Raw genomic sequence first — 23126 nt, 5'->3', positions numbered from 1 at the left:
AGTCAACGAAACTAACTTATAGGCAAGTGCTGAAACACTTGATGTAAGTGCATTTGAACAAACAACCATTTGTATATTTTCTGGATGTAATATATTCTGCAAGCCTTAAATGTACATAATTCAGAGAGATTATTTAAACAAGAAAGGCACAAACAAAGATCAATCGGTCAGTTGGTCCTTTCTGAAACATCTAAAGCGTTGGGAAGGAAAAGGAAGACTTGTAAGTAGATGTTAAAAAAGTGGTAGTTCCACCCTTTATATAGTCTCAGTTCAGTAGTATAAAGGTCAGGAAAGATTTGGGGAATAATACTGTACTTAGCCACCAAAACCCTAAGACCTCTAGTCATGTATCTACAATGAAAGGAACCTCTAATGATCAGTGAATCACAGAAATAATTCTAGCTACTACCCACCTGTGAACATTCTCACAAAGTCATTGCTGGACATGCTCATAATTACATCAGCTTTCACAGGAGGCTCTCCAGACCCTGTGTTCCCACCTTTGTTTTTAAGATCAATGTACCAAGTTCCTCCCTCTTCACCTACACAGAAGGCAACGGAAACAAGTTACAGCACATTAGGTAAGAGTCACACTGTCTGCAAGATGAGCATTCATGTCAGTGTGGAAAAAGATAGTTTTCATAAACTGCTAAGTTTTTTTTAAACATTTTTGAGTTGCATAAACTATGAGGTTGCACATCCTCCATCACATGGAAGATGTCAAGCATAAATCATCATTTTTCACTGTACCTTCGAATAAGCCATGAAAACACTGAATGAATTTTACTGTAAGCTTATGCATATAGGGATTCAACAAAAGAACCTCCTCCTTACCGGATAACTCAAAAAGAAAGACACCTTGGGTGGATTTTACAACATCTTCATTAATTATTCCCTCAATAATTTTAAATGTTTCTGCAACAGACCCCAAAGGCTTAGTTGTACTTGTTTCTAAGCTAATCTGGCTCCCCTCCGGTCCTGTATGCTTGGCTCCATCTGCTTTCTTCTCCTCTCTGAATCCTGAGGAAGCACCTAAAAATGTACAAAGTGCTAAGTATGCTTTATTATATTTTATCTCTAGAAATCTGCTTAGATAAGTATATATACTGTATTTTAAAACACCAGCAATGTTCTAGATCATGGGCACTCAACCTCTGGTCTATGAGTAAGATCCAGACCACAGAGCCATGTCACTCAGCCCATGGGGCTCCCCACAAGTCCAGAAATTTGGTGGTGGGGAAGGGCGGCAGTGTTAATTGCAACTCCCCTGCTACCAAATTTCTAGACCTCTGAGGAGCCCCAAGGGCCAGGTAACATAGTACTTAAGATCAGGCTGACGCATGCCAGATCTGGGTGTGTAATGACAGGTTGGGACATGGCTGGATTCAGTGTGCAGGACTGGGCCGGTGTGCAGCTGGATCTGGAGCACGGGGTTTATACCCATGGCCCAACCCCACCTGCTAACTCTGCACGGGATGCATGCTGCAGACTGACCCCATGCCTTTCATCCAGCCCCTGGGGCCAGAAGGCTGGGCACCACTGCTCCAGATGTTAAGACTGGCAGCCGATCAAGTCTAGGCTTACTGTATTTCCAGTTCCAAAAAAAGAGGACACCTGTTGCACGTGTGGGGGAGGGTAGTATACGATTGTGAGGGGCAGTGATGACAATGCCCTGGTCCTGCCCATTCCATTGCCCCTCACACCCAAGCCACAGCCCTCCCAGCCCTGCTGCTGCCCCTCACTCCTAACATACAATGCTCTGCCCCACACTCCGGACCCACAGTTGGCTCCCTGCCCCTCACCTCCACACCGTAGCCCCCTGCTCCCTCTGTTTCCTGGCTGCCCACCCCTGCAATCTTTTCCCCCCACAGTGGGCTGCTGCCTACAACCCAGCTGCCTCCATAAGTTGCAGTCCCATACCCCATGGTGATCAGATGCTGCTGCAAGAGAAATAGGTAGAAAGATGCAGATGTTAGGACCCTGGGGGTACCTTCTCTGCTGTGGAAAATAAACTAAACTGAACTTGGTAGGTGCTAGGACCCTGCAAACATCTCTTCTGCCTTCCCTACCCTGCTGCTGCTCAGGGGCCCAGGCACCTCCCTCTCTCCCCGCTACCCCCACTCCCTCTAGACAGCTGAGTTGCCAAAATCCTGGACATCTGATCAAATTTAAAAAAAAACCCACCCTGGAGAGAGATCGGAGGATCCAAAAAGAGGACATGTCAGGGAAAACCCTGAGGTATGGTAACCCTAATCAAATTGATTTCCTCAAATCCACAGACTTTGCTAACTTAGATTGAGGTGAGGAAAAAGTACACTGTTGGTCAGAGTATAATACTCAGAAGAAAGCTAAGTAACAGTGACAGTGATTCTTTGGTCCGTCATGTTCCTTTCATATTCACCTCCCAGTTCCTTCAGTATGCATACACACATTCACAAAAGAGAAAGTTGGAGATTTAACTGAATTTGTTACTGACCTCTGGTCTTTTCACAAGTGATTATAACCTCTTTCATACAATTTCACATCAATTATTTGAAAGTGTGCAACATGTTTCTACTGAGTTAATTATTTAGAAGATATCAGTTGATCCACTATCCTAACACACTGATTGTCAACTTTGATTAGAAGATGTGTGTAAGTTTTAACCTTAGGTTGTGTAGTTTGTCAAAAAAACATTTAAAAGATTGGTTCTGAAATTGTGAGAAAAATGACCAAAATAGCTCAGAATATCCTAGCAAGTGATTAGTTCTCACATACTGTTAATAATAAAATATTTGTGCACAGTCTCTCAGAGACTTGATTCTGCTAGAGGACAGACATCAGTTTTATTCTAAGCTCAGCCAGAGGTAACCTTCTAAATCAATACTCCACTTTGCAGTTAAGAGCTGAAGGCACATGAAGGTGAACTGTAAACAAGTCCTTGCTTAATGAGAAGTTTGTGAGCCACACAATTATCACAGAGGAAGAGGACATAGTCTCTCAGGCTTCTTGTTCAGTATGTTTTCCTAAACCAAATAGTGTTTTGGAGTGCAAAAGTAGTCACTGATATGTCTCATCCTTTCTTCTTCCTGTATGATACCTGCCCACATTGTCATGGCTGAAAAACCATTTAATTTGGGCACTTTTATCTTCCATTAACTAGAATGGCAGTTTTCCAAGAGAAGGGATATACACTAACATTCTCCCAAATGGGGTTTGAAGTTCAGAAGAAGGAAACTTACACCTACATTAATTTGGACATTGAAGGATGCTAAACTTTTTAATATAAAAAGGGAACAATTAACCAACAGGGACTGCATATGACTTCTGAAAAGTACATTTTTTGTATTGAAATCTTTTTCTAGGAACACTTGGTGATGACCATAATACCCTCAAAAAATTGTAAGGTAGGCCCTTTTAACTTTTCCTTTTTAAATGACTTTACTGTTTTTGTACCACATTGTTTTGAAGGTCCTGTGCAAGGAAAAATTCTTTTCCTTACCCTAATAAGGGGAAGCCTCTGCCAGTGCCTTCAAAAATAACACATACCAACTGAGAAACAAGCTTTTACTGAGTAGTTTACATCAAGACCAAATTCTTGAAGAGAGATGCAATAACCTAAATTTTTCAATTTCATCCTTGGAAATTATGTTCAGTTGAGTGAATTCAACACATTTAATACATTTCTTACCCTGGGCTTCCATTTTCATAGCCTGAGTATCAAGATCTTCATCTAAAAAATAATCTGGTATCACTGGGTGACCTGAAATTCCAAAATAAATTCAAAATGAGTTAGCAAGGGTGAAGGGCAAAAAAAATCAGATCTTTATCGTAGTTAAATAGAATCTAGGAAAAATATAATTTTAGGGATACAGAAGTCAGTAAAGCAAAGTAAAGCCATATATCTGGTATACTCTTTTCAGAAAGATTTGGTTAGTCTTGCACCACTTTAGAAAGGACAAAAACCAGAACTGGAGTATTATAAAGTTGAGGGGGAAACTCCCACATTAAAAATATGAAAAATGGCAGAAAACAAGTCATCACAGGCTGATAAAAATGACACAGCTTAAGTGATACAAAAATCATTTTTCTTTGGTTAACTTATGTTTAATTTGGCTGAAGTTTTATGGGTAGAGGTCTGGCAGGACTGGAGTCACTGTTTCCAAGAAGGCAAATTCAAGGGAAGACAGCCAGGCAATGGGCCCAACAAACTTAACATCCCTGGTCATAGCAGAAGACTAGGCAATAATCATCATTATAGATTAACTACCTATATCCCAGACCCCCCATATTGAGTTTATTTCATTTCTTAAAATCTGTTTACCTGGTGCAACTGCATATACATCAAAATTCTTGATTCCTTCTTTTTTTAATAGAGTCTCATCAATAACGAAGTTTCCCGTGAAACTTTTTGGTTTTGTTAAAATACAATATGCAGCATCTGCAACGATATCAGTTTTTCTGCACTGCTTCTCCACTCCAGGTCCTCCCAGCATATCCATTGCAGCCGTATGTATGGCTAGAATGTTTAAGGGTGGGGAAATACAAAGGTCAATAACAAGGGTTTAACATTCCTTTCCCTTTTCTGTGCATAAGTGATTGAAATAAGCATGCAAAAAAACTGCACTGAGAAAGACTAACAAAACCAACAACTCACTTTGGAGTGAGGTCATAGGTTAATAACAAGGGAACTGGAAGGGGACACCAAGCAGAGGACACTGGCCAGCACCCACTATTCCCTGAATGAATCAGGGGAGCCTGTAGATGCTGAGCAGTGAAATTCTGCCCAGAGACATGAATGGAGGAATGACGGGAAGACAGCCCCACACTTGCCTGGTTTTCCCCTGGCTGGAGCCTCTTTCCTAGTTTTATAGATGGCCAGTTTGGCCAGAACGAGAGGTCCTGGGGCTTCATGGGGCTGCAGACAGGAAGTGCATAACAAAAAAAGGTGGGAGCAGAAGTGCAGCCAAAACCTCAGCATGAAGTTCTGGAGGAGTCAGATGAGGGACTGCAACCTGGAGCACTTGAGGTAGGTGTGCACCAGGGTCTCCCTCCATTGGCAAGAGGGGCAAGTGTCAGGGTGTCCGTAAAGCATACCAGATGCTTGCTCATGGCAATGGCTCTATGGAGGAACCACCACCTACGATTCCAGGTGGCTCATGGGACCAAGGTGGAAAACAGACTTCTTCACTGGGGATCCTTGCCCCTGCCCTCACCTAGGGTGTCCCAAGGGGTGGAACACAAGGACAGGATGGATTGTGCAGAACATGTACATGTAGAGCTAGCAGTGGTGGGCTGTTCAGAAGTGGGCCAGCTTGATATACTCCAGCCTGCTGAGATCCCTCAGCCTGATGTGCAGCCTGCCAAGGTAGCAGCCCCACAACCAACTCTGGAGGGCTGAGGCATACCAGGGAGAGGAGTACTCCCAGAGACAACAGGATACTGTGTTTGCAACTATCTTGACAACAGGCCAGTAAAAAAACTGGTTAAAATTCATGTCAGGTCTGTGCACTGCTCCAAGCCTGGTGAAGGACAACCAGGCTCAGCAGGGCTATTGATTGGTCAGATCTAGAGATTATACAGAGTGTTTAGGCTGCTCTGAGGCAGACTGTATGGACTGCTGAATTAACACCCAGTGGAACGGGTTAGGGTGTAGGGGTTGGTGGAGCCCTCGCTACAGAGGCAGACATCAAGAGCAAAACACATCAAAACCCACACATCCCAGACTTTTATTTTTCTTACTTAACAACAAGTCATGGCAGGCGAGATTGTGGACATGCGGAAGAGTCCATCAAGATGCTGTGGTGGGCTTCGGCCAACTGGCCGAAGTGATAAGACTGTCTCAGAGTAGAAAACAGAATGATAAAAAGGAGAAAAACTGCTCAGACAAGGTGATGAGCACTAGAGACTGACTAAAATACAGAGCAATAGAGACAAGCATCTGTCTCAAACAGGGGGCTGGACTTTGAATGACAGCCCTCCTTAGGACAGAGATTAAGAACTTTATATGAGTATGAGGGTGGCTAAGCATTGGAACAGGTTACTTAGAGAAGTTGTGGAATCTCTATCCCTGAAAATTTTCAAAAGCAAGTTAGAAAGACACTTGGCTGGGATGGTAAATATTTCAAAAAGTCATCTTACTTCCGTTTGAACTTTAACTTGGAAAAACCTATTTCCCTATGCACATCTTCCCTCTTGTGGCAAGAAAGCCTATAGAGCTGATTAGTACCCCCAATTTTTATTTAGTGGAGAACTTCTTCATAAATACACATGGAGATGAATGGCAAATTATAATTTCCTGGTTCTTTTCTCCTTCTCAAAAGATCAGCAAATGATTTGCCCTTTTCCACTCTTGAGACCTAACTATTTTCTGTAAGCTCTTAACAATAATGGCTAATGGCTCAGAGATCTTTTCCCACTAGTTTTGCAAGTATCAAGTTATGAGCCTGTGCTTCATCTTCCTTTCACTTCTAAAGTCGTTATAAATCTTTTCCTATATCTCCTCCTAGTTGTAATATATTTTGTGCCTTAGCATTTCTGATTTTGTCCCTACATGTTTGTGCTTTTCTTCCATGCTCATCCTTAATGATGGTTCCTTGCTTCCCTTTTTCTGATTTTGTGTCTTTAAAGTGCTCCTGATGCAACCATATTGATTTCTTATTTATTCTTTTTGTTTGAGAGAATGTTGATTTTCTCCACAGGTAGTAAGAAGTCAGATTAAATTGAAGTCAAGAGTTAAAAAAAATAATCTGCTTCCATTTTAGTGGAGTGGTAAGCTATGTGGAATGAGGTTAATCAAACATAGTCACATGAATGTGGATTTATTAAGCAATTTCCAGTGTTTTAGATGCCACAAAACTAAATGATTCTTTTACGTTAGGGCACAAACATATTAAATTCATTATCTTTGTATTTTGAGTATAGGCATTTTGAAACAGCTTTATTCAAGAGATTTTTAACCTGCTTGTCTCTCTCTCATATTCCAAGGTGCAACAATGGTTTTCAGAAGCAGACAAAAATTTAACAATATTCAGAAAGCTGCGCCTTATATTTCTGCTGCTTTTAAAGTAAATTAGGGAAGATGAGCTCATTACTATAAGGTCATTATTTTAGAGAAAAAGTTTAATTATCTTTTGAAAAATATTGCCCTGAAACCCACACAAAGCACTTCACAAATAATACAAGTTAATATTGTTGTTCTGGCACCATTTGTAAATGGAATCCCAAGGTCCTGAGAGATTCTATATGGGACAAATTAGCTTCATTTTTAATAGTGACACCCTTCTGGTGCCCAAAAAGTAATCTAAATTACTTATCGTACCACGTAAAATGTTTTAACAATGTCACAGTGACATTCCAATGCATCATTAAAAAAGTAAAACATAACCAAAGCAAACGTGTATGTAAAATTGCCTTCTCTGAAGCTGACGTGCTCTAGCTCCTAGGCAAGGTCAGGAAGGCCTCTGACCAACTTTTGTTTTTCCAGGAAATTGATAAAATAAATGGGCCTTCCCCTGAATGGCAGACAGCTCCAAGGTCCAATATAGCACCTCTCAAGATAGGCAGGTCTCAGGAGATTCAGAAGGCTTTAGAACAGGTGTGGGCAAAATCTGTCCCATGGGTTGGATTCAGTCTGTGGCAGGTCTTCGTCTGCAGCAGGTCCCTTGGTCCCCTGGCCCAGGCACAGTCCAGCTGTGGCGCATGCTGCCACCCTGTGGGCACGCAGTGGGGCTGAGGCCGCTCCGCAGCTGGACTGCCTTTCTAGGAAGCCTGGGTGGCAGATGGCTCCTTCCATGGTACTGGCAGGGACCTCCGTGCGCAACCCTGACCCCATGCACCCCACACCTGCTCCAGACTCACCTACCAAGGATCAGCAGCAGCAACGCAGGACAAACTGCTGCTCAGTGATGGGCAAAGTGGCCTCTCCCACTGCCGGCAGTTCCCTGCTGCAGCCGTGCAGAGCCCGAACCACATCAAGCTGCCCTGCATCTGGCTCTGCGCTGCCACTACTCCCTGCCTTGTCGGGCAGCCCAGAGGATGCAATGACAGCTGTGTAGATGGCTCCCTAAAAAGGCTGTCCAGCTGCAGAGCCACCCCAGCCCCCGGGGCCTGCAAGATGAACCATGGGCAGGCGGTGTGGAGCAGGCCGGGTCGGGGCTGTGTGCAAGTTCCACCTGATCTTCTCCCGTGGGGGTGAGTCCAGAGCAGGTGTGGTGCAGGGCTGGGGCTGCGCATTGTTGGCAGTCATGGGAAGCAGTCGCGGGATGCACGGGCTCTGGGCTGTTGCAGGGCAGGGGCAGACTGGCCTCAGGATGGTGCGTGCAGGGAGTCCCATGAACACCCCACAATATCCACAAACCCTCCCCTGCAAACCTCACAATCACACCCTCCCCCACACACAATCACACATCCCAGAAACACTGCGGCCACCCATACTCTCCCCCACACACACCTGTGCGCCTCGGGGGGGGGGGAGCTCCACTCACTGCTACACATATTGCCCCATACATGCACCCTCTCCCTCCACAGATCCCATTCCCACACACCCACATACCCCCACAAACACCCCCCCTCCCCACAAACCCACTCCTACCCCTCCAGGCTCCCCTATAATATACAAGAGTAAGACATCATTTTGAGCGATTATGCAATCACCTCTATATACACCACACAAACCAGGACAAAAAATTATATTTTGAATAAAATTAAAATATGCTATTGTTAATATTTGATTTTCAGTATATAATTTGTTGGGTTTTTTCCCAGCTCCAAGATGGCAAACCCCCTTCCCCAAAAGAGTACTCTGAGGGTAAGGGGAGGGACTTCTGGTGGCAAGAGTCAGGGGGTGGGACTCCCAGTCCCAAGATGGCAACTAGGTGGCAGGGACCTGTCAAGGGGCAGGGCTATCCTTGCAGCTCGTGACAGCTCATCAAAACCCGTTAAGCAGCCCTCCACCCAAAGTAACTCCCTGCCCCTGCAGCAGTGTGTGTATAAGGTACATAGACAATTTCATGTCATCTGGGGAGGAAAGTTACTAAGAATATGATTTTCCACCTTCTTTAAAAAAACTGAATTGAACACAGCTACAACATCACTTCAACACTACCAAAAGACTGAAATGGCACTCACACAAAAGGGATAGCCACAAAAATCCTTTAGCAAGTTTACATACCAGTTCCACAGATATCTGAATATAGCGCGAGTGGACAGTGGAGTATTGTGTGAGTAGGCAAAAAAACCATCTCCATTCCAATCCTACTTCTTACACAGATTCCTCGATGGGATTGCCCAAGTTGGTCAATTCATAGACGCAGGGAGGCTTTAGTCATGTTAGACTGAAATTACTTATACACAGAAGGCCTAGATGAATAAAGCCTCCACAACATGCAAGGTATGACAAAGAAAGGCTAGCTTAAAGAGTCTGAAGCTGAGGGCCTCCAGAAGGAAGCTTCAGGCTGTATTCTAGATGCTACCAAGACAGACTCTAGGAAACCTCCATTCAAGCCCCCCAAGTTCCAGAAGCAGCTTTGGTACTATCCTAATAGGAATGATCTTTTATTTAAGTGAAATGAAAATAAGAGCTGAGAACAGGGGAAAAGGGAAGTTATCTTTCCTGAATCTGCTTTAAAATCAAAATGTAGAAGAGACCAGAAGCAGCAAGGGTAACATCTCTGAGGAGGACGATTCTTCCTTCAGCCACAGGGAATAAATAAAGTCTTTTTATTTAATACTTTAAGAGGGAAAAAAGTCATAACTTGAAACTGCAATTTACCCTGCCAAATCTACCATTCTTTGTTCTCTTATGAGAGAAATAACATGATCGCTCTGGGGTTTCATCTCTTTTGTTTCTTATCCTTTTAACTCAAAACATACCTTAAGACTTTGGAAACTGCACACTTTTCATTAAGAAGTATATTTAACCAAGTTAGCTACTATCATGCGGTCTAAGCTTACTACAAAAAAATTCCAGTATTAAGCAAAAAAGTACTTGCATGTAAACATGGACCCACAAGTCGTCTTTCAAGATCTGTTCCAAAGAAGCCTGACAGGACCAACTGCCATCTCTGTATGCTTTGGTTAAAATAGAGGACCTCAGCCTCCAACACCGTGCCATGTGGAAAACTTACCATTTTCATATTTACAAACATAATTTAAACCATAAAATTAGAAAAATTATTTCAACCACTTATCATCTTAATGGCAGTTGATCAAAACGCTCTTACGATGCAGGGTGCATGAGAGGTTTGCAGCCACACCTTTCTGGGCCTGCCTGGTTCACAGATACAACATCAAAGATGTAAACTGACAGCAAAATGTGTTTCTTTTGTAGCATTTCTATCAACAGTTAGCCTTCTGCTTTTTGTCTGGCTAAAGTTTAAAGATTGTTTTTTATTTCCTAGTATTTTTTGCAGTACACAATTTGAAGCTTTTAAAATACACTTTTAAAACAGATGGAAATGTTACTTAGTTCCTTCATAATGGAAAAGCATGCACAACATGTGTAACGACTGCTTTCATGTGTTTACATTCATTCTAAGATAGTACCAAAGGCTTTTTTCAAGCTGAATTTAGAAGTAGTTATTATCCTTTTTTTTTTTTAAATTATTATTAATTTTATGTATTCCAGGCCAAACTAGCCAAAACAAATGCCAAATCTAAGAGTCCAGAAACATAAGGGGCCCTACTACTGGCATATGTCCTCCATCCCCATCTGCAGCTTCAGATGTTTCCAAAACTTTTGGCAGGCATCCTACTTGCAGGACACTCCCTGAGTTTTGCTTGCCCTTAGCCAAAGGCCCTAGGGGCAATTTAGAAGTAGTCATATCATATAATCAGAGGTTGGTAACCTTTCACTAATGCAGGCCACACCTTGTGACCCAGCTAGTACCATGGGTCATCATTCTCCCCCGGCTGCTCCAGTGATGGTGAGCAGATGACACAGTGAGGAAAAGCAGCCCTCTGCAAAGACCAGAGGAACTGAGATGCAGCAGCTAGACATGCTATTAGTAAAACACATGTGACTGACATGCTATTAGCAAAACACAGACCAGATCAAGCAGCTGGTGATAAAAAATACAGCCCAGATCAGAGCTTTGCAATCCTTCTGCAGACCTGATCTGGTCCATTAATACTTCTGTGATGTCATCCACAGACAAAGGCAACAAAGTAAGGAAAAAGGAAAGTTTAAGTAAAACTTTAAGAAAGGGTCAGTAAACCGATCAGTATACAAGTGTCTTCAGTCAAATGAGAGATATGAATGAACTGGAGGATACATTCTGGTAATCACACAGGCATTCACTGTTAATAGTCTATGCAACCAGCCACTGTTAATAGTCTATGCAACCAGCCACTCAGTCCAGGCCTCATTGGCCTATCACTTGATAATTTAGAAAGACAGGGGACCCAGACAACAGGCCCTTTTTATTGGGGGGGGGGAGCACACAGAACATACGAGGGAGAATAAAATAGCTAGTCTCCTGATTTTAATCCATTTTCAAACCTAAAGCCTAGTCCAAGTCAAAAAACATGCAAATTGGAGCTTTAAAGAGAAAAAGAGATGGAAAGACAGACTTTTAGCATCTTAAAAATAAAATTACCTGTTTTAGGCCATAAAGCATTGACTGCAACTTCTCCTCTGAATTCTTCCGCCATCCCCAGGACACACATGGACATACCATACTTAGAAATGGTGTAAGCTAAACAAGAAAACCCAGCAGAATTCTGTTAAGTAAGGTATGAATTCACTGTCTGTGTTGAGATACAAATTTCATTAGTTATACTATACCAAGGAGAGGAGAATTGATTTAAAAGAAGTTTCTCAAGAGAGAACAGCCTACATGAGGCAAGATCTGATGAAGAAAAAGGTTTGCATTGACCTTTTTATTAACTAATCTTATGGTTTGACATATTATTATTTCACCTACAAACTTGCAAACTCAAACTTTTGACCAAAATTTCAGTGTCATTGTACATTAAAAAAAAAATAGTTTTACAATTCTTTGGCATGAAAAGTTTTGAATGGCACAAATGATAAACCTGTCAAATTGTTCCATACTTTTAGGATTTGTTACCTGATACCAGCCCAGATAACTAGAAAATGGTGCTTCCTTATTCTTATAAAAGAAATCATGGGTCAGTTTTATCTTGCTCATCCTTCTCTGAAAAACAGCCACTGTTACGATCTACTGCATTCACATAATTTTATGAAACAAACTTTCTTCATCAGAAAAAGCCAATTAATGAAAACAGTTTCAGTTTCAAGGAAAAGAATGAAAGATTTAATCTCACAAATGGGGGGGGGACAGGTTCAGAGTTTTGAAACTAAAATATATCCAAATGTCAAAACATCTAATATCAATGTTTTTGTTTACCTTTGCTAGTACACAAATTCGAAACAATACTTTGAAAAAGGAAGTTAAAATCAAAATGGATTGATTAAGTGAATGTGTGGCCAGGGACACTCCTGCAGCTGGGGAACCCCATCAGCTGTTCACAGGCTGATGCTTAGAGCTTCTGGGGTTACCCAGTTTGTTACACCAATTATGTTAGGGTCTCAATAATTATTCTCTCCTTTTTCCTCCCCCCCAACAAATATTATCCTTTCCTGGACCACTATGAGACACGCTTTCAGGAAGTGTGGAAAAGCCTGGATGACTCAAACCAGGGGTGGGCAATTATTTGGACTGGAGGGTGGATGGGATGGGGCTATGGGTGGGAAGCAGTATTGGGGAGCGGCACGGAAGGGCAGGGTCAGGGCTGAGGTCAGGATTGCAGGCCTGTGATATCACGGGTCTGAAGACCAATGCAGAGCTGCAATCTGCTCCTTGCACACCCCTGTGGCAGGCACCAGTTCTGTGGGAGGGGCCATGCAGAACTGGAGGGCAGGGGAACTGCTGCTGCGGTGGCTGCTGAGAAGCAAGTCCGGACATCACGCTGCCCCAGCCCCACTGCATGCCCCAGGGGCAGCAGGACCAACTGCATGCACCAGAGCCTGGGCTGCCCTCTACATGTGAGATGGGCAAGTCTGAGGGACCTGCCATGGGCCAAAAAATCCTTGGGTGGACCAGATCCAGCCTACAGGCCATATTTTGCCCACCCCTGACTCGGACCAATATGTACCTGCAGCTGAATGAGGGGCTTGGCACACAGGCACACCACTCCTACATCTTTCATAAATGCTAGTTAACTTAAAAATAAAATAATGGAGCACTACATACCACAGTGATTTTTGAACCAGATGGGATTCAGATTAAGTGGGGGGCTGATGTTAAGGATATGAGCTATTTTACTCTTTTTTAAGAAAGGAAGGCATAATTTAGACCTACAAAGAAATGAAACAAAGACAAATTAGACAAGTTAACAGTAGTCAGAAACTTCTGTTAGTAGTCAGGATTTTTTGTTGTACACATTTTAATGTTTTTAGCAAAACCACCACATTAGAGGTATGAATAAAATGCATGTTTTATAAAAATGAAAGTTTCACCCTGATCTCATTTGTCTAGCCCAATTGATTTACAACCTTTTCAGGGTCAAGGCACCCTACCACCACTTTTTTGAATGTAGCAGCACCCCTGCCTGAGAACCACTATTTGTTACCCAAATGCGTCTTAGTCAGCTGCTGCAGTCAGGAAGGACTGTGAACCTTTGATGAAACTGCACTAGGCTGCACAGCCAGCCCAGGGAGGGCTGCGCCATTCGCATGCGCTTCTCCTGCATTAGGACTCTGATCAGCCTAAAACAGGCAAAAGCTGCCTTGGGCTGTGCAGCTCTTCCTAGTCCACCACCCGCAACACTCCTCCCAGAAACAGAAGGAGACAGGACAGTTCCACCTGCACCTCTTTTCAAGAAGAGCATGGGGAAGGACAGACAGGAAAGAGCTGCACAGGATGACGCAGCTTTGCTGCCTGCTGATTACAGAGACCTAAGGCAGGGGGAGTGTGAGGCAGTTTTACTTGGCCGCTGCCACCACAACATCCCTAAAAAGAACCCAAAGGATCCCAGTTGAGAACAGCTGGCCTAACTCCTGCTTTTGTATTTGATTAATACACAGGCCACAAAGAAGCTACACAATGATACCTTATATAATGTATAAGTCTACTCTCCTTCCTAGTATTGAAGCATGAATATTAGGCAAGATTTTTCAAAATAGCCCATCACCAAGAACCCGGGTGGATAATAATCAACAATTAAAAAAAAAAAAAGAAAACAATCAGATTTTAAAGATTTAAATGAGATTTTTCTCATTTAATTTTATTCTTTTTTTTAAGATACTTTTTGGGAAAAAATACAACCTATATAGCTTTAACTTAAGATATCATCATGGAATAGGGATTATAACTTCTAATACATACCATCTGAGACAATATATTCATGTAACCTTTTTACAAGTTTTATAAATAGGTCACAGGCCATGGACTATATTATAGGCCAGAGTCTCCTCTATAAATTAGTAAAAATTAAAGAAAACCACTCTACCCAATGGGACTCAGCACTCAGTCTGGAACAGGGGTGGTCAACCGGGGGTACACGTACCCCTAGGGGTACTTAGAAAGGCCGTAGGAGGTATGTGCAGGCAGGCAGGCAGGGACGGAGCATGTCCTGGGGCACAGCGGTGAGGTCTCCCCTGCTGTGTTCCCATACTTTTCCTCTTACCGGGTTGGGGGGGGCCTCCCTACCCTGCATCTCAGCTCACTCTCTGTGCCCACCTCTAGGAGCAAAGCAAGGGAGGCAAGGGCAGCAGTACCCCCCTGTGAGCCACACACTGCACTGTCACCACCCTGCACTGCTGCCGCATCCTGCAACACTTTCTCACAGCTGGTCGCACATGTAGCTGTGGGCTGGTGACAGGCGGTGTGAGGCCATTGCCAGCCTGCAGAGCTGCACGTGCAACCAGCTGTGAGAAAGTGGTGCACGGCATGGCACCAATGGTCACCGCATGCAAGCCCATGCCCAGCCATTCAGCAGCACGTGTGGCCCGTGGAGGGGCACCACTGCCCTCACCTCCCCGGCCCTGCTTACAGGAGTAGGAACATAGTTTCATAGTTAGAAGGGACCTGAGCAGATCATCAAGTCTGACCCCCTGCCATGTACAGAAAGGACAGAGTGAGGAAAAGGGGGGGAGGGGTTGCGCTCTATGTTAAGGAGCAATATACATCAACCCTCATCAAGACAGAATCACAGGATGAGGAAGTAGAAGGACTGTGGGTTAGGCTACATGGGGGGCAAGGAGAAAAGGATTTGGTGGTAGGGGTCTGCTACAGACCCCCACATCAAGGGGATGAAATAGATTTGGGGCTCCTGAGGCAACTCTCGGAGACCATAAAAGCTAAAGAGGCGGTGGTCATGGGGGACCTAAACTACCCGGACATCTGCTGGGAGACACAGACAGCAAAGTCCCACCGCTCACGCAGGTTTCTAACCTGTGTACAGGACCTCCACCTGACGCAGGAGGTACATGGTCCCACTAGGGGGAATGCCTTACTGGATCTGGTATTGGCAACGGGGGATGACATAGTAGGGGACCTACAGATCGGTAGCCATCTGGGGGACAGTGATCACCTAAAAGTACAATTCAACATAAGGCGTCGAGTGGGTAAGGTAACCAGTAGGGTGAACGTGCTGGACTTTAGGAAAGCTGATTTCAGTGAACTCAGGTGATTAGTGAAGGACGTACTGCAGAGTAGTAGTTTTGAAATGATGGGAGCCCAAGAAGGGTGGCTGTGCCTTAAGGAAGCTATCCTTCTCGCACAAAGCGAGACGATCCCCGTGCGAGGTAAAAGAGGGAAAGGGGCCAGGAGGCTTCCCTGGCTGACCAGAGAAATCCAGGGCAAACTAAGGGCCAAAAGGGGAGCACATAAAAAGTGGAAACAGGGAGAGATCACCAAAGAGGAATATACCTCTTCTGCTCGTGCTTGTAGGGAGGCAGTTAGACAGGCCAAAGCTACCATGGAGCTGAGGATGGCAACCCAAGTAAAAGACAATAAGAAATTGTTTTTTAGATATATAGGGAGTAAAAGGAAGGCCCAGGGAGGAATAGGACCCCTGCTAAATGGGCAGAAACAATTGGTGACGGACAGAGGGGACAAGGCTGAACTCCTCAACGAGTTCTTCGCCTCAGTGTTCCTAAGCGAGAGGCATGACAAGTCTCTCACTGGGAGTGTAGGGAGGCAGCAGCAAGGCACCAGACTTCCATGCGTGGACCCTGAGGTGGTGCAGGGTCACTTGGAAGAACTGGATGCCTTTAAGTCGGCAGGCCCGGATGAGCTCCATCCGAGGGTACTGAAGGCACTGGCCGACATCATTGCAGAGCCACTGGCGGGAATATTTGAATGCTCGTGGCGCACGGGTCAAGTCCCGGAGGACTGGAAAAGGGCCAATGTGGTTCCCATTTTCAAGAAGGGGAGGAAGGAGGACCCGGGTAACTATAGGCCAGTCAGTCTCACCTCCATCCTTGGCAAAATCTTTGAAAAAATCATCAAGGCTCACATTTGTGAGAGCCCGGCAGGACAAATTATGCTGAGGGGAAACCAGCACAGGTTCGTGGCAGGCAGATCGTGCCTGACCGATCTAGTCTCTTTTTATGACCAGGTCACAAAACGCCTCGACGCAGGAGGAGGGGTGGATGTCGTATACTTGGACTTCAGGAAGGCCTTTGATACGGTATCCCACCCCATACTGGTGAACAAGTTAAGGGGCTGTGACTTGGATGACTGCACAGTCCGGTGGGTGGAGAATTGGCTGGAGGGTCACACCCAGAGAGTCGTGGTGGATGGGTCGGTTTCGACCTGGAAGAGTGTGGGCAGTGGGGTCCCGCAGGGCTCGGTGCTTGGACCGATACTCTTTAATGTCTTCATCAGCGACTTGGACGAGGGGGTGAAATGTACTCTGTCCAAGTTTGCAGATGACACTAAGCTATGGGGCGAAGTGGACACGCCGGAGGGCAGGGAACAGCTGCAAGCAGACCTGGACAGGTTAGACAAGTGGGCAGAAAACAACAGAATGCAGTTCAACAAGGAGAAATGCAAAGTGCTGCATCTAGGGAGGAAAAATGTCCAGCACACCTACAGCCTAGGAAATGACCTGCTGGGTGGCACGGAAGTGGAAAGGGATCTTGGAGTCCTAGTGGACTCCAAGATGAACATGAGTCGGCAGTGTGACGAAACCATCAGAAAAGCCAATGGCACTTTATCGTGCATCAGCAGATGCATGACAAATAGGTCCAAGGAGGTGATACTTCCCCTCTATCGGGCGCTGGTCAGACCGCAGCTGGAGTACTGCGTGCAATTCTGGGCGCCGCACTTCAAGAAGGATGCGGATAACCTGGAGAGGGTCCAGAGAAGGGCCACTCGTATGGTTAAGGGCCTGCAGGCCAAGCCCTACGAGGAGAGATTAGAGAAACTGGACCTTTTCAGCCTCCGCAAGAGAAGGTTGAGAGGCGACCTGGTGGCTGCCTATAAGTTCGTCAGGGGGGCGCAGAAGGGAATTGGTGAGTATTTATTCACCAAGGCCCCCCCGGGGGTTACAAGAAATAATGGCCACAAGCTAGAAGAGAGCAGATTTAGTTTGGATATTAGGAGGAACTTCTTCACAGTTCGAGTGTCCAAGGTCTGGAACAGGCTCCCAAGGGAGGTGGTGCTCTCCCCTACCCTGGGGGTTTTCAAGAGAAGGTTGGATGTGTATCTAGCTGGGGTAATGTAGGCCCAGCACTCTTTCCTGCTTATGCGGGGGGTCGGACTCGATGATCTATTGAGGTCCCTTCCGACCCTAGCATCTATGAATCTATGTCAGGAAAGAGTACTGGGGTCAAATAACCCCAGCAAGTTGATTGTCTAGCCTTGTCTTAAAGACCCCCAGGGTAGGAGCCAGCACCACTTCTCTTGGAAGTTGGTTCCAGATCCCAGCCACCCTGACCGTGAAGTAGCACCTCCTGATGTCTAGTCTAAATCTACCCTCCGCCAGCTTGTGACCGTTATTCCTGGTCACTCCTGGTAGTGCTCGGGGGAACAGGGACTCCCCCAGTGCCTACTGGTCCCCTCTAACTAGTGTGTAAATGACCACTAGATTCCCTTTCAGCCTTCTCTTGTGGAGGCTGAACAGGTTCAGGTCCCTTAACTTCTCCTCGTAGGGCCTGCCCTGCTGCCCCCAGACCATGCGAGTGGCCCTCCTCTGGACCCTCTCCATGTTGTCCACATCCCTCCTGAAGTGCGGCGCCCAGAACTGGATGCAGTACTCCAACTGCGGCCTGAGCAGTGCTGCATACAGGGGGAGGATCACCTCCTTGGACCTGCTTGAGATGCATCTGTGGATGCATGACAAAATACGGTTGGCCTTCCTGACCGTGTTCCCACACTGCCGGCCCATGTTCATCTTGGCATTAACAATGACTCCAAGATCCTTTTCTGCCTCTGCACTGAGGAGAAGGGAGTTCCCAAGCTGTAGGTATGCTGCTGGTTCTTCCTCACAAGGTGCATCACCCTGCACTTCTCAGTGTTGAAACCCATTCTGTTCTCATCTGCCCATCTCTGTAACCTGTCTAGGTCCAATTGCAGCCTATTCTTTCCTTTCTAGCGTGCCCACTTCCCCCAACATCTTAGTGTCATCAGCAAATTTGAACAAGGTGCTTTTTACCCCCTCATCCAAGTCACTGATGAAGATGTTGAACAGTGCGAGCCCGAGGACCGAGCCCTGCAGAACCCCACTGCCCACATCCTTCCAGGTCAAAAATGACCCATCCACCACCACTCTCTGGGTGCAGCCCTCCAGCCAGTTGGCGACCCAATTGACTGCGTAGGTGTCGACACCACAGTCCCCCAGTTTCTTAATGAAAACAGGGTGAGAGACAGTGTCGAAGGCTTTCCAAAAGTCCAGGAAGACTATGTCTACTGCTACCCCTGCATCTAAGGATTTGGTGACCTGGTCATAGAAGGCCACCAGGTTGGTCTGACAGGACCTGCCGCTAATGAACCCATGTTGGTTGCCCCTCAGCATAACCTCCCCTGCTGGCCCCTCATGGACATGCGCCAGGATAATTCTCTCAAAAAGCTTATCCAGGATTGAGGAAAGACTAACTGGCCTATAGTTTCCCGGGTCCTCCTTCCTGCCTTTTTTGAAGATGGGAACCATGTTGGCCCTCTTCCAGTCCCCTGGCACCACACCAGAGCACCACGAGTGCTCATACAACTGTGCCAAGGGTTCCGCAATGACCTCAGCTAATTCCCTCAGCACTCTGGGGTAGAGACCGTCTAGACCAGCTGATTTAAATACGTCCAGTCCCTCCAGAAGTTCCCTGACTAGATCCTCCCTGACCCTTGGCCTAGGTGTGCCTCACCTGCGGCCTGAGGGGGTCCCAGTGCGGGGGCTGATCTGGTCCCTGCTCAGGAAAATGGAGGCAAAGAAGTCATTAAATAGGTTAGCTTTGTTGTCTGGTGTGATGACCAAATTTCCTAGCGTGTCTTGCAGGGGCCCCACGTTACCCGTTACCTTCTTTTTGCCCCCTATGTATTTAAAAAAGGACTTCTTGTTGTCCTTGATCCGGGTAGCTAGTCCCAGTTCCATCTCCGCCTTGGCCTTCCTGACTGCCCCCCTGCATCCCTGAGCAACCGCAGTATAGTCCTCCCTGGTGATGGCCTCTCCCTTCCATTGGGTGTACGCCTCCCTTTTAACTAGAAGACATTCCCGGATGCTTTTGGTTAGCCATGGGGGCTTTTACGCCCTTCTGCTCCCTTTGATCTGTGTTGAGATTACCTCCCTTTGAGCTTGGAGGATCGTCTCCTTAAGGAGCAACCACTCTTTTTGGACACCTGTCTTCCCTCCCCTCAGGGACCTCAGTGCTTCCCCGACTATTCTCCTTAGCTCATTCAAGTCCTCCCTCCTGAAATCTAGGGCTGCTGCCTTGCTGCAGGCCTTTGCCACCTTGAGCTGGATGGTGAATTCCAGCAGGCGATGATCGCTGTCACCCAGGTGGTCGAGCACCCACAGCCCCCTCACCAGGTCGTCTCCCGTGGCCAGCACCAGGTCCAACAAGGCATCTCCCCTGGCGGGGCTGTGCACCTCCTGGGTTAGATGGAGGTCCTGTATTGTGGCTAGGAACCTACGTGAGCGGTCATACCTGGCTGACTGCTCTTCCCAGCAGATGTCTGCAAAGTTCAGGTCACCTATGATGACCACGTCCTTTGACCTAACCGCCTCCATGAGCTGACTTGAGAACTCCAGGTCTAACTCTTTCCCTTGGTTGTGTGGTCTGTAGTAGACCCCCACCATTAAGTCTCTTTCCCCTCAACTGCCTTGTATTCTAACACAGAGTACTTCAGTGTGCCCCTCCTCTGACTCTGTGTTACGTGATGAGGATGTGTATTCCTCCTTAATGTAGAGCGCCACATCCCCCACCTTTCCTCCACGTCCTGTCCCTCCCGTACAGCCTATAGCCCTTGATATTCACCGCCCAGTCATGCGTTGGGTCCCATCACATTTCAGCAAGCCCCACTATGTCTGAGTTGGTGTCAGCAAGCAGGAGGGTAAGTTCCTTTTGCTTGTTTCCCATACTACCAGCATTTGTGTAGAGGCATTTGAGGCCTCCTGAGGATGTGTGCACTGGCCCCTTAATCTCAGCATTACCCTGGCCCCATTGCCCTAGCCCAACAAAGACACCCTGCCCCCCATTCTTGATCTGCCCCACCCACTTTCCCCCCACACGCACTTATCTGCTGGTGGGGGAGGTTGGTATCTGTGTCTGCATCTGCATGTGTGTGTGTGTGCGCATGCCTGTTCCCTGCCTGCCTGGCAGAAGCAGGCACATGGCATCATATGGCTCTTGGGGCAGTGGCAACAGGGTGCAGAGCCCAGCCTGCAGCAGCATCTGCCTCTGCTCCACGCACAGATCTGGGGGTACATGCAGTAAAAACTATAACTAACTGCAAGGGCAATGTTGGACCCCTGCTAAACCAGATGGGGCAACTGACAACTGACGCCCAGGAAAAAGCCAACCTATTAAATAGGTACTTTGCGTCAGTCTTTCATCAGTCACACGGGATGCCCATGCCTGCTATGGGACAGGGAAATCTGGGTGAGGGGGATCCCCTACCCTCCATCAATGCTGACCTCGTGAAGGAACACCTTGAGAAGCTGGATACCTTCAAGTCAGCTGGCCCTGACAACCTGCACCCCAGGGTACTCAAGGAGCTGGTGAGCGTCATAGCCCAGCCCCTGGCACGGATCTTTGAAAACTCCTGGCGCTCTGGTGTAGTGCCCGAAGACTGGAAAAAGGCCAATGTGGTGCCGATCTTCAAGAAAGGGAGGAGAGTGGATCCGGCTAACTACAGGCCCATTAGCCTGACTTCTATCATGGGGAAGATCTTAGAAAAGTTTATTAAGGAGGCCATCCTTGAGGGACTGGCCCAGGCTAACATTCTAAGGGATAGCCAGCACAGGTTTGTTGCAGGTAGGTCTTGTTTGACCAATCTTATTTCCTTCTATGACCAGGTGACCTATCACCTGGACAAGGGAGAAGAGATTGATGTCATATATCTTGACTTCAAAAAAGCTTTTGATCTGGTATCCCATGATCACCTCTTGGCCAAACTGGCCGGTTGTGGCCTTGGCTCCACCACTATCCACTGGCTGGGAAATTGGCTTCGTGGTCGGACCCAGAGGGTTGTGACTGATGGCAGTCACTCATCATGGTGCCCTGTAACCAGTGGGGTCCCTCAAGGCTCTGTCCTGGGACCCATACTGTTCAACATCTTCATTAACGATGTGGACATTGGAGTTAGGAGTGGACTGGCCAAGTTCGCCGATGACACCAAACTTTGGGGCAAAGCATCCACGTCAGAAGATAGGCGGGTGATCCAGGCTGGCCTGGACAAGCTCAGCAAATGGGCAGACGAGAACCTCATGGTGTTTAACACCGAAAAATGCAAGGTTCTCCACCTTGGGAGGAAAAACCTGCAGCATCCTTATAAGCTCGGCAGTGCTACATTGGTTAGCACTACAGAAGAAAAAGACTTGGGGGTCATCATTGACCACAAGATGAACATGAGCCTCCAATGCGATGCTGTGGCTAGTAAAGCGACCAAAATGCTGGCGTGCATCCATAGATGCTTCTCCAGCAAATCCCGGGACGTCATTCTCCCCTTGTACTCGGCCTTGGTGAGGCCGCAGCTGGAGTACTGCGTCCAGTTTTGGGCTCCACAATTCAAAAAGGATGTGGAGAAGCTTGAGAGAGTCCAGAGGAGAGCCACGCGCATGATCAGAGGTCAGGAAAACAGATCTTACAATGACAGGCTGAGAGCCATGGGACTCTTTAGCCTGGAAAAGCGCAGGCTCAGGGGTGATCTGATGGCCACCTACAAGTTTATCAGGGGTGACCACCAGGATCTGGGGGAACGTCTGTTCACCAGAGCGCCCCAAGGGATGACGAGGTCGAACGGTCACAAACTCCTGCAAGACCGTTTCAGGCTGGACATAAGGAAGAATTTCTTTACTGCCCGAGCCCCCAAGGTCTGGAACAGTCTGCCAGTGGAGATGGTTCAAGCACCTACATTGAACACCTTCAAGAGTAAATTGGATGCTTATCTTGCTGGGATCCTATGACCCCAGCTGACTTCCTGCCCTTTGGGCAGGGGGCTGGACTCGATGATCTCCCGAGGTCCCTTCCAGCCCTAATGTCTATGAAATCTATGAAAAAGAATTCAAATATGTAGTAGGCAACTTTGTGAGACAATGCTACAAATGTATCAAAGATGAAGAAAAATCTAGAAGAAAGTCCCAAGATGATAACATATGGCTGCAGCACTCATTTGATGCACCTCTTAGCCAAAGACTTCAGTGCTCCAGAAATAAAAGCTAATGTTGCTGAAATTGCAAAATACTTCTGTAACAACTACTTTGCAGCAGCTGCTCTAAAGAAAGCAGAAGGAACCAAACTAACTCTCCCATAGGACATGCAATGGAACTCAGTAGACCATTTTGAGTGCTATATTGGGAACCAGCCTAATCTGATGATAATTTTGTGAATAAAATCGTGACATACTAGATGGAACTTTCATAGCCAGAGTTCTCAACACTGGGCTAAACAAAAATGTAGAACATATTCTGACTATCCTGAAACCTATTTCCATAGCCTTCAACAAAGCACAGGGAAATCGCTGTTT

General features: G+C 46.3%; 1 protein-coding gene across 1 annotated transcript in view; it reads right to left on the bottom strand.

Annotated features, from left to right (window-relative positions):
• Window positions 1-23126, bottom strand: part of HSDL2 (hydroxysteroid dehydrogenase like 2) — a 41121-nt gene that overhangs the window by 2186 nt on the left and 15809 nt on the right. The window contains exons 5-10 of the mRNA XM_090038865.1: window positions 13197-13300; window positions 11577-11675; window positions 4304-4498; window positions 3671-3742; window positions 835-1032; window positions 414-542 (exon numbers count right to left, since the gene is read on the bottom strand). Of these exons, the coding sequence (XP_089894991.1) occupies window positions 414-542; window positions 835-1032; window positions 3671-3742; window positions 4304-4498; window positions 11577-11675; window positions 13197-13300 (797 nt within the window). The remainder of the gene's footprint in view (window positions 1-413; window positions 543-834; window positions 1033-3670; window positions 3743-4303; window positions 4499-11576; window positions 11676-13196; window positions 13301-23126) is intronic.

This window comes from Crocodylus siamensis, chromosome 3, assembly GCF_052110815.1.
Source record: "Crocodylus siamensis isolate JL-2025a chromosome 3, ASM5211081v1, whole genome shotgun sequence".
NCBI lineage: Eukaryota > Metazoa > Chordata > Crocodylia > Crocodylidae > Crocodylus > Crocodylus siamensis.
This window is presented reverse-complemented; position numbering and strand designations above follow the sequence as displayed.